The following is an 11,643-nucleotide window of genomic DNA, read 5'->3' on the forward strand; positions in this document are numbered from 1 at the left end:
TTGGTTCAGATCCGACAGCAAACTTGGGGATACACTAGAACAGTGACAAGTCAGGAAACACTGTTATTACTAACGTAATACGAGGCAGAAGCAGACCCTGCTTCTTGGCACTGGTTACTGACAGCCTTGCAATTCCTCACGTGTCACCTCGCCTGGCTGCCACAAAGCCTAGGGCCGACCACTGCCTTCAGGGCAGGAGGTGAATTAATTTGGGGACAAGGCAGGAGAGGATGCTTAGCAAGTTGCCCTTTTTTCCCATTCAAGTAAGCTCAACAGAAAGTGACTTTTTTAAAGATCTGATCCACGTATGAAAAATAACCCTACAAAGGCAGGTACAAGACAAATGGTACGTCACTGGTGTCAATACCACGGAGAGAGCAGACCTCTGATAAGCAAGCAGGTCAGGCACTGCAGAACACCCTGGCTTGTCACCAGGATTTCACTGCTACCCCTTCTCTCAACTTCACGTGCTCTACTTGCAGACTGATAACACTTAAAAGAATTTCCTAAAGAAAGAAATACATTCCAAATAGATGAACTTCAGTGAAAATCTTTGAAAATGTCTCTCTGCCTAAGCTTATAGTTCTCCTCTTGTATTCAGGTCCTACTCAAGTTCTATTAGTGAGTCAGAGAACAAATTTCCTGTTTACTTAAAAATCTTCATTAAAATTACATTCATCAACCTGTTAAAAAGAAATTTGAGCAAAATTTGCAAATCACTTATTTATATTTGTATTTGTGGTGGTACTTTGAAGGCATGCTGACTCTTTCAGGTCAACAGTATACAAATGACATCTTTGCTGTATGTTTTATGTGGAAGGTAATGTCTAGCCAAGGGATATTTAGGACTGTAAAATTCTGGCCTTGTTTGGCATGGATATCATCTTTCTGGTTTGATTTTGCAATCTTTATTCTAAATAACAAAATTAGCCTCTATTTTTCCTTATTTTCTCTTTCTTAAAATGTCTTTCGTTATTTCTTATCATTATCCTTCTCTTGAAATAACTGGCATTTCCAAAAACAGATGCATATGCATTAAAAGTATGGATTCTGGAGCAAGATGGACTGAGCACTCCTGCATGATAGCTTAATGATTTGGGGCAAAACACTTACCTTTCTGTGACTCAGTTTCTACATCTTTAAAAGGAGGATAATAGTACCAACCTTATGAGATGGTTGTGAAAAGTACATGAAGTAATACATGTACAGCATTTAGATCAGTGCCTGACACAGACTAAATGCTACTTCAGGGTTTACTATTGTTAAAGCTGTTGTTATTAATTTATTCCTAAGTTCCTGAGTTGCCTTTAAAAAAATTTTTTAATAGAGTCAATGCTTAGAATGGGAATGTGACTGCACTCTTCTACAAAAGCCTAAAACCAACTAATTTCCTTATATTCCTCCATCACAAACACTGGACATAAAACTTTTTTTTTTTTTTGCAGGATGAGAATGCAGGAAGTGTTTATATGAGAAAAGGAAGTAAGAAAAGATCTGTAACTATGATCATAGGATATTTCAACATTCATAACAAAGGTGGCCTAAACAAAAAGATTACATGTTCCTGAAGGTAAGATGGAGATGCCTGTTTCCGTGGTCAACACGTAACAAGCAAGAGAAATGACAATATTGGATTTGGTCCTAGAGGCTGAGCCAGATATAACAAACAAGGTTAAGGTTGGGGCAGAGCTCACATTCTCAGCCATGTCACACATTTAAGTATTTTAAGTGTCAACAGGATTTACATATGGTGATACTGCGTATTAGAGAGAGAGAACTGACAGGAAACAAAGTTCATAAACAAACTAACAAGCATAAATTGTCATTTACAAGACATCCCAGAAATTAGAGGCCAGGCACAAGCTATCTTCTCAAAACATTATTAAAAAATTAGCATAAAATGCACCATTTTTGCCACCTGCAGAAGTAGCACATCTTGAAGGATATTCTGAAAAAATACCATTGTAAGGGTCTTAGGAAACACCCTAGTTCCAGCAAGATGACCAAAAGCAATTCTACAGGAGAACCAGAGCAGTTCAGAGCTTGATACAAGAATTGTGACTAATCTAAAAGAGAATGTAAACTGGGTCACTTGTGTGTTTAGAGGAAATAATTAGGAATTGCACTCAGCTGCAAATAACAAGAACCTGACTAATTTTCCTTATGATACAAGAAGGGCAGAAGAGGTATTACAGTCTGACACAGTTGCTCAAAGGTATAAATAAAGACGCGGGCTCCTTCTGAACTAGTCCACCATCCTTAGCATGTGACCGTTACCCTCAAGGGCACAAGATAGTGGTACCACATCCTGGCTAGAAGTAACAGGTTAGCGTAGAGCAAAAAAGCAAGTATTTGCTGAGTCCTTTTTAAAATCATCTTTATCAACTTTATAAATAATCTTTCTAAAGACCCTACCCAGTAGCCTTCCACTTCATCTCACTAAATTACAAGACAGGGGGAGCCTTGGAAGTTAAGTATTTTTCAGTAGACACATAGTTGTTCTCAATAAAATCAGTAAGAATGGGGATATTAGTAAATCACTGGGTAGACAACAAGCAATGTATGCCACATAATGAGACATCATGGAATCTAGCAACACGACAAGTTTCCTCCGATACTGTCTAGAGGAGAAGATGCCAGCCAGCCCAGCTGACAAGGGTTGGATGGAGAAGCTTTCCTAGATGCTGGAATCTGCCACTGAGACCACTGAACTCCATACTCTCCAACAACCTACTAGCAGCCACTTGTCCACCCATATAAACTTGACTACAGTGGGAAGACAGAATACACTGGCAGCCAATGTCTTTATCCTGACAAATACATTTTTTATTGTTAATGAACTATCCTTCCACCTCAGCACCTAACCACATATGGATTTAAGTTTCCTCAGTCCCTGAGGGGTGAACTCTGGGTCCAATATCAAAATCAATTTCTCTCAGTTCTAGTTTTTTCAAAAATAGTTTTGTATTTTAAAATTATTTTACATGGGGTTACAGACATACACATTGTAGGATTTAACAAAATATATTAAACTGATGTTATTTACTTATCTTGGCATCTTTCCTAGACTACCACCTATATACACAAAGTTTGGTTGTTACCATGGCCATTAACGAAGGAAAAATATTCAATTTAGGAACAGGAAGGTCTGACTTAGGAATTGCCTAATAAAGGTTTTGGTTAGATTAGAACTATACTAATCAACTCTTTTAATTGTAGGCAAGTCATATTTATTCTGGCTGGGAAGCACTTTCTGATCTGAGTTGATTTTTTTTTTTTTTTTTTACTTTTGTGACCCTCATCAATATACTCAGTTTGGAATTTCCCTTGAAATGGGCCACATATTGACAAGGCATAAAATTAACAGCTCCTATCTGTATATACAGTGCTTCAGTGTACCATATGGTAATAACTACTATCTAAGAAGCACCTACTGTGTGCCAGGTGCTTTATATGCATTACCTTATTTAATAACTGGAACCCTGAAAAAGGATATTATTATTTCTACCATAGAAATAAGGAAACTGAGGCTGGGAGAGGATAGGTAAGTTGCTGAAAGCACACAATTAGTAAGTGGCAGAGGAAAGATAAGATCAGATCTCTCTGCTGCCAAAGCTTGAACTCTTCCCACTACATCATTGTGCCTCCCTGGACTTCTCTTCTTAGTGTAATAAGTCTGAGCTCTCAGCCAAGGAATCTCTGAATTTCTGAGCTAGAAAAGACCGAGTTCACAGGTATAAAACAATAAAATAGGCCTTGTTCAAGAAAGACTGTGAACTTACCCCAGAGCAACACATCTCCCTTCTTGACTCCCAATCTAGTATATATACCAAGGTCCTCCACCTCCTTTGTGACCTGTTGAGTGCCAGCTGCCTTAAAAGGTGGCCTCACTGTTTCACAGCTGTGCAACTGTTAAGAGCCTTGGCAATGAGACCAGCAAGTACATGAGATGACTTGAGGTGACTGAGGTGGTGAGAGAGACAGTTCCTTCATCCATTTATTAGAAGAGTCTCTATGCACTCAAGCATATAAGACACCTCCAAATTGGGCTGCCTTTTAGATTCAAGCCAATTCAATGTGTGGTTTTTAAAATTCTACTCCCTCTCATGGTGTATGAACGTGCTTCCGTGCACAAACTTCAGACTCTGCAGTTTGACCCTATCACTGATGGTGGGGAAAGTAGCTAACTGAGAATTAAACAGCGACTGACTTGAAAGTTCTTCTGAGAGTTTACAGTGTGGGAGGGAGAGCCTGCTTTCCTATTAGGAATAACTAGCCCATGATTTTTAAAAAGGGCAAACGCATGTCACAGAAAGATAACATTAATGCTTAAAGAGAGAAATACAAAAGTTTGCTCACCCACTTTTATTACTGCAAGTATTCAATGAATACAATAATTTATATAAATATACTAATTTTTTTTCATGCTATAGTGAGGAGAAAAGGAGTAGAGAGGGTGACAGGAAACCTGAAGGGAAGAAAGAAAAAGAGAAAGAATTGAAGTAGCAAAGGAATCGAGTTATGAAGCAGAAGAAGAGAAAGGGAGAAGGGAGGGAAAGCAAGGTCCTGTGACATGAAGGAAGGGGGCAAAAGAAGAAAGACAGTGAGAAAATCCAGGAGGAGGAAGAGAGAGGTCATTGGAGAAAGCAGGTGAGGTACAGTCAGAGGGGAGAAGGGCAGAGCAGGAAAGGCAGAGAGGGATGCTGAGGGAATGGAGCACTTACTGGTGAACAACTATCACTTCTCCATGTCGCCTGGTATGTGGGCACCAGCATACGTCAATAATCAGTGCTATCTGAAACCCTCCTGAGTTCTTTTATGGTTTCAAAGAATCCTTTAATCAGCAAAATTTAATTTTTTTTGTTTTCCAAATAAAGTTTTACATTTCTCAGGAAAAGCTAATTTAGCATTAAAAGATAGCCTGGGTTTTCAATGTTTACTTAGGAACCTTGGAGTTCCTGTGACTGTCTCTTCGTGGCATTGAAAAGCTATCTAATCACCTTAGCTTTGTTTCTGGAATGATTACAGCTATCTTAAGCCACAAATCAACATCTGTACATTTGTAGTGATCCTTCCGCACTCCCCTCCACCCAAATCCAGGCCCTACACTTAGCTTCTACAGGAGATTGAACGAAAAAGGAAAAATTGTGTGTAGTTTTAGAGAACTGCACATTAGAAATAATTGGTTAACCTGTAGGCAGCACTCAACACTTCAGAAGCTCTGCCTTCAGTGAGATGGGCATGGTGGGTAACCAGGGTGAAAATTACTCTCTAAGCTACACAATTGACACCAAAGTGAGATCACCTCATGTGGAATTTCCTGAGAGCCAAGAATATTTTTTTTAAATAGACCATTCCTGTGTTTAAACAGTCATTGTGAAATCTGCATATTTGAAAGTTTGATTCCAATTTCTGAAAATGTTTTTAGTACTTCTTTGTTTAAGGCAGATAAGATTGAAATTACAGAGTTTGATTATTTCATAAGTAACTTTAAAATCAATGGGATAGGAGTGGGGTGGATTAATCACCCAAAATACTCTTGAAGCCAAAATATTTACAGCAATGAATTTTCCTTTTCATGTGCGTGTTATGTCATTACCCAGACATAGTTTAAACCACTTCTCTGTTCACAGTGAACCTGCCCATTCTAACCAAATGCACTGAGAGTAGGGCTATCCATTTTTCCATTCTTTCTATTTCTATATAGCATAAAGAACCTTTAAAAAAAAAAAAAGAACCATATTATTTTTATGTGAGAATATATACAAGATTTTTTAAATGCCAATGTTCAATAACTACTGGTAGCTCCATTTATTTATGCTTTTCCTAATGTAAAGGCTATTTGAAATATATTTCAATTATATATGCATCAGCAACAATTTGTGAAGATTAAAGACATAATGAATAACCGTCAGAGTAGCATTTGAAGATACCAGAACAATTATGGCTTAATATTCAACATATCCTAAATGATTGATAATGTAAAGTTCCCAGACTATCTGTAAAGTTGACCAATTCCAGAGATGGGAAAAAAAAAATCAACGATAGGTTTTAGATATTGCCTTTTGAATGAAACTAATTTATGAAAAAATTTAGAAGTCAACAGTATTGACTTTAAAATCTTGCGAAAATACCTATCACTTTATTAATTTAAAAAAAAACTTTATTGGAATACAATGGTTCTGTTAAAAAATATACTTACATAATTATAATGATACAGGTTTCTTATTTTATTCTTTAACATTTTTAATGAAAACAAAAATAAAAGTTTAAAATAAAGAGTCATAAAAATTGGAGGGAAATATTCTAATTAAATAATTTCTAGCAATGTAGTGCTGTGACTGAAGTAAGACTATCTGCCTAAATTACATGTTTTCAATTATGATTCTAAAGAACTGATTTTTTTTGGTTATTGTTGGAACTACAACTCACACAGGGAATATATATTAAAGCAATACTCTTACGATTTAAGAAACAATCTAAACCAAATCAGTAAAATAACCTGTAGAGAGTGAGATGAAATGTAAGATAAGCAAAACAAAACGCTTTAAAATGCCCGATTGTTAAAGTCATACACAAGCAGGACACAGCCACAGTTCACTTATAAATTGCATTTGACAAATGATTCCAAGAGTTTAAATATGCTGATTCCAGAAATCTGAGACATATAAAAGACAAATAACCACTCACCTGATCAACAACCCAGTTACCTTAGCAGTATCAGACAACTGTAATTCAAAGAATAAAATCATTTCTTTCAAAGGAATTTAATCTGGAGTATATTACCAAAAATTACATCTGACATACTTATCATTCCAGTATTTGAAAGGTCACTATATATCGTGCTGCCTTTGAGTGGTGGTTTTTAAATGGCAACCAGTTGATTCCAGAACACATGTATGTAGAATAGGAATACTGGCAGTTGTTACAACAAAACACTCTAAATGCTTTATCCTGATTATATCTTTTTTTAGGTAAGTGTTTTGTTTGAGTAGTTGAAATAGTTTTTCCCGCCCATCTCACAATATGATTAAGTAAATAATAGAATGGAAATGTAGAATGAAAGAACTACCAACAGTGATATCGGATTTACAAAAAAGAATAAAATCCCCTTTTTAAAGCATCACGCTTTATTACAAGGTCAGTTCTGCTTAAGACAGAATTTTTTTTGATCAATATTTTAGAGCTTATTTTTCACTGTAATGGAACATTTCCCCCCACCTTAACACCACTGTAATAAAGGGAATTTGTCTATTCAGAAACTCTGATAAATTGTCTCACCAAAGACTAAGCACTTTCCACAGACTCATTTACCTATGCTTGGCTTTCATAGATAATGTTTTCTCTAATGTCTGACCTCTCCTTGCTGATGGTGACTGAATAAAGCCCATGTTGTGAGCAGGCAGGTCCTTATTACATGATTTCAGTGTTATCTAAAAGTCTTTCTATCTCAATATATATTATATGCCTGCTCAGTGATGCCAAAATTATTTTAAACAATAGAAAACACCTTTCCACAGCTGTAATTAAGACTGTGAGAGAATATGGACAAGTCACATTCACTATAAATTGGTTGCGGGAGGAGGTTATAAATAAAAACCTGAGGAGTGGGAGTGAGGAAGAGAGGTAACTGTGGAAAAGGAAAGGTGCAGACATCAACCCAACCTCTGCATGTTTCACAATGCTGCCCTGGTCTTTGGGAGAAGGAGCAGTGAATCACCAGGTGTGGCTGGGAAAGAGAAATGGCTACCTGACTAGACCATTTGGGTTTTCATTTCCTATTTTCCCATCATTTGCAACTTTCTACAAAAAACAAATAGGCAAATAAAAACCAACAAACAAAAACAGGGGTTTGGGCCTGAAAACCATGTTGCACAAATTGACCATATTTTGGGATCTGTGCAAAAAAAAAAAGAGGAAATTCTAGGAAAAAAGAAAATTCTGACCCTGAGACCTTTCTAATTCAACATGACTTATATGACACCAGTTTTTCGCTGATCTTCTACACTGTGGTGTAACCATCATGCAAACATACCATGGTTCATTGTGACTATGTCATCTCAAGAAAGTCACAGACATCAGAATTTGAAATATATGGGAAGAAGACAACAGAGGTACCAAGTGACTGAGTGAGGAGAAGTAGTAGAAGAAACCACGCACTGTTTACAAAGTTGCCAAACCTACAGACATTGTATATACGTGACAATTCTGTCTGATATACAAGCTTCAAATTCTTTTGTATTATGCTTTTGTTTTTGTTTTCAAAGATTTTTCAATAGAAATCTTTAAATAAATATGACACTTACAGAGACCCATAATTCTGAACCACTTTTGTCCTAGACTGACATTTGCCTCTCCATTTCAGATTCTGTCTCACAGCACACGTCTCAGGGCAGCTGATGCAGCCTGAGCTACAGTCACGTTCTGTGGTAGGTGCCCCTGTACACACCACCTCTATCTCCAGTGCACTCTTTCAGGTAAAAAAGTAAGAGCCATCAGGTGCACCTCAAACACCATTCCTACAAATGCTGAGTTCAATGTAAATCATAGATAAGGTTGACTTTTCCTGACATAACTGGTACATTTTTAAAGATTTAGAAGATTAGAAATAAAGTCTCAAGCGAATATTGCACATATTCTTAACTTTAAAAATTTTTGGCTGAATAACCTAATTTTGGTGTCGTATAAAATGAGCTAACCACAAAAGTATAGCAGGTTAAGTTTTCCTATCATCAGTTCAATTCTTAAATAGATGTTATATAATTAATTTTTAACTAACTTTCAAACGTCTAAAAGAAAAAGAGATGCATGTAAGCATCATTTCATTTTTTAAACATTTCTTCTATCTATAGCAAATTTTACAAAGAAAAAGTCTTACTGAAGGCCTATAGCTACAGCCACTTTCAAAACCTAAATATTTGAGAAAACAGGCAACAGGAATTTAAACTCTTACAGTAACCATTTTCAAAGCTTATAATAATTTGATCTTCTTAAACTTACATAACAAAATTTCTACCTTTTCTGGTGGCAGAAAACGTAGAAATTGAGACTCCCCCACACAACATGCAACCTGAAGTATTATACTTTATTCTTACGCTGTGTCATTCATTCCTTTTCAGACTTATGTGATTATGGTCAGTCTTAGGCTGACTTGTATTTGCTAGCTCTATAGTAAAAGCAAAGACTATGCCATATTTTGGTATTTTTAAGTTTTCTATGCTGGCACCTTACAAAAGATATGAAAAACAGAAAAAAAGATAAGGCTTTGTATTATTACATGGTCTTCCATCACAACTCGACAAACACACCTTTTAGCCCAGCCTTGGCTCACTAACCTGCTACCCTCACTTACAGCTAATAACAGGCAAGCACCTTTGCTAAGGGTCACACCAAGTGACAGGCTCAATCAGTCTTTGGGTGACGTCTGGGTTGCCATCATACTGGCTGGTCCTTCTGGTTAAAAGATACTCATAAACTCAGAAAAACGCCAGGCTGTTCTCGGGTAAAGAATACAATAAGCGCTTTTATTAGGGAATGGATGAGTTATAGAAAATTAATATTTCAAAGTCTAAAATTTCATAGAATTAGACTCCTGCTTTACAGACAAGGCTGCCACCATGCCACAAGAAAGTTGTAAAAGCATTATTTTAATTCTCTAGAAAGCATTTTTTCAGGCTAAACATTTTAAAGCAGATATGAAGGGTTTTTTTTTTTACCTGAAAACTTAAGTATTCTTATTTTTTTTATGCATGTTTATCTGAAATGCCAGCTGCTTCATGGGTTATTACCTTCTATGTCAATAACTGTTAGCCTACAAGAGATGGAAACTACAGCATGAGATTACTAGACAATAGTTACTATTTGGTTGGTTATCAGTATTTTTGTCTTGAAATTCCAATTAACTAGTTCCTGTCATCGCGTAAAAGCCTCATGTAAGTGAAATATTCAGAAGTTCCAGTGGAAATAACAGAATATAGACAAAATCTTTTTATTTCCCTACATACCCGTTTACTAGCTTAACATATTAAGAAAAAATGCATGCACTACATAAAATTCTATTTCTTGCAGCTAAACTGTACCTTTTCGATCAGGTTTAATGTTGATGAAGGATTTCATAATAATCCTTTTTAAAAAGGTACCTTTAAATTATAAAGGTACTTCCAGCCCCTACCTGGAAATTAAAACTGTGAGACAAAGTCATTAATAAACATCACAGAGATCATCCTAAAATCAAGAAGCATGTTAAAAGTAACAGATAAATCAGAAAAAAAAAATCAATTCCTGGCATTTTAAACATCACTTTAAAAAAAGAATGGAGCGCTGGAAGCAGCCTCTCCGTGTCAGGAGGGCTGTTTGACACCGAAGGAAAGGAGAGGGACCCCTGGCTGCGGAGCAGCGGGAACTTTGCAGGGGGCGGGCGACAGCGTGGGGCGACCGGGGACCGGGGCGCGTCAACCTGTCACCAGCCGGTCCGCAAAGCCCAGCGCCAGCCCCAACGCCACGCGGGTGCCCTTCAGGGAAGCCGGGAGCAGGACAAAGGTCTGGGATCCAAGCACTCGGGTGGAGGAAACATAAAGCGCAGATTCATTCAAGTGTCAGCTGCCAGAACCACGACTGACAGGGAAAGACCCCAAGAATCCTCCAGCGTTTCTCACCAGAACCAGCTCCTGACGAGACGCGTGAGGGGAGTGTGTGGTGGGGGGAGGGGGGGTGACTAAACCCCAACTCGCGACTCTATCCACTAACTTTGTTTTCTCTCCCTCCACTGAGCGCTATGTGGAGATAAGGGCCGTCACGGTTCTGGTTCAAATGACCCCTTGGAAGAAAGAAAGGGATACAAAGCTGCGCTCGCGGGCGCACGGGGCGGCAGCGAGCGCGGACATGCTGTGGTACCTACCATGGTATTCTTGTCCCGGTACGTAGTAGGTGGGGTGGCCCGCAATGTGCAGGGAAATGAGCACCTCGCCCTGCTCCCCATCCCCTTCCAGCTCCCCGTGGTGGGTGCACAGGAAAAAGAAGGGCGAGAAGCGGGGGTAATAGCCCACCGCCGCGCGCGCTCTCAGCGTCGCCCCCAGCAACAGCGCCAGGAGGAAAGTCCGCGGGGCCCAGCAACTGCGCTTCATGCCGCCGCCGCTGCCGCCGCCGCCGCGCGCCCCGAGCGCCGCTCTCTCATTCAGTTTTGGAGACGCCGGGACGGAGGAGCCACGCTGAGGGAAGGCGAGAAGGCGGCAGTGGGAGTAGACCGGGCTCGGGCGCGGAGCCCCGCCGGGAAGTTCCGCGGGAGACGGCGGCTCCCAAAGTTTCTTTCGGGCAGCGGGAGCGCGGGGCTGGACTGTGGGCGCCGAGAGCGCCTTGGCCGCTGCCTCGGTGCGCCGCCGCTGCCGCCGTCGCCTCTGCGCGACGCCCCTCGGCCAGCCCTGGGAAAGCGCCCGCCCCCCTCCACACCTTCTTAAAGCCCCGGGCGCCGAGTACCCCCCCGCGCTCCCCCGCCCCCACGCACCGCCCCTCGCGCGCCCGCCCGGCCCCCGCCCTCTCAGGCTCGCTCGCCGCACCTCGTGCTGCGCGGGGCGCACGCGTGCGCTGGGTGCACGCCTCCCCGGGGCCCGGACGCCGGCGCCCAGTTCGCACCCGGAGGGTCTGCTG

General features: G+C 39.9%; 1 protein-coding gene across 1 annotated transcript in view; it reads right to left on the reverse strand.

Annotated features, from left to right (window-relative positions):
* RELN (reelin) overlaps window positions 1-11,402 on the reverse strand; it is a 444,598-nt gene extending 433,196 nt beyond the window's left edge. Inside the window, exon 1 of the mRNA XM_031455857.2 lies at window positions 10,898-11,402. Coding sequence (XP_031311717.2) covers window positions 10,898-11,123 — 226 coding nt within the window. The 5' untranslated portion in view covers window positions 11,124-11,402. The remainder of the gene's footprint in view (window positions 1-10,897) is intronic.
* Between the last annotated feature and the right edge of the window lie 241 nt (window positions 11,403-11,643).

Source organism: Camelus dromedarius, chromosome 7 (genome assembly GCF_036321535.1).
Source record: "Camelus dromedarius isolate mCamDro1 chromosome 7, mCamDro1.pat, whole genome shotgun sequence".
Lineage (NCBI taxonomy): Eukaryota > Metazoa > Chordata > Mammalia > Artiodactyla > Camelidae > Camelus > Camelus dromedarius.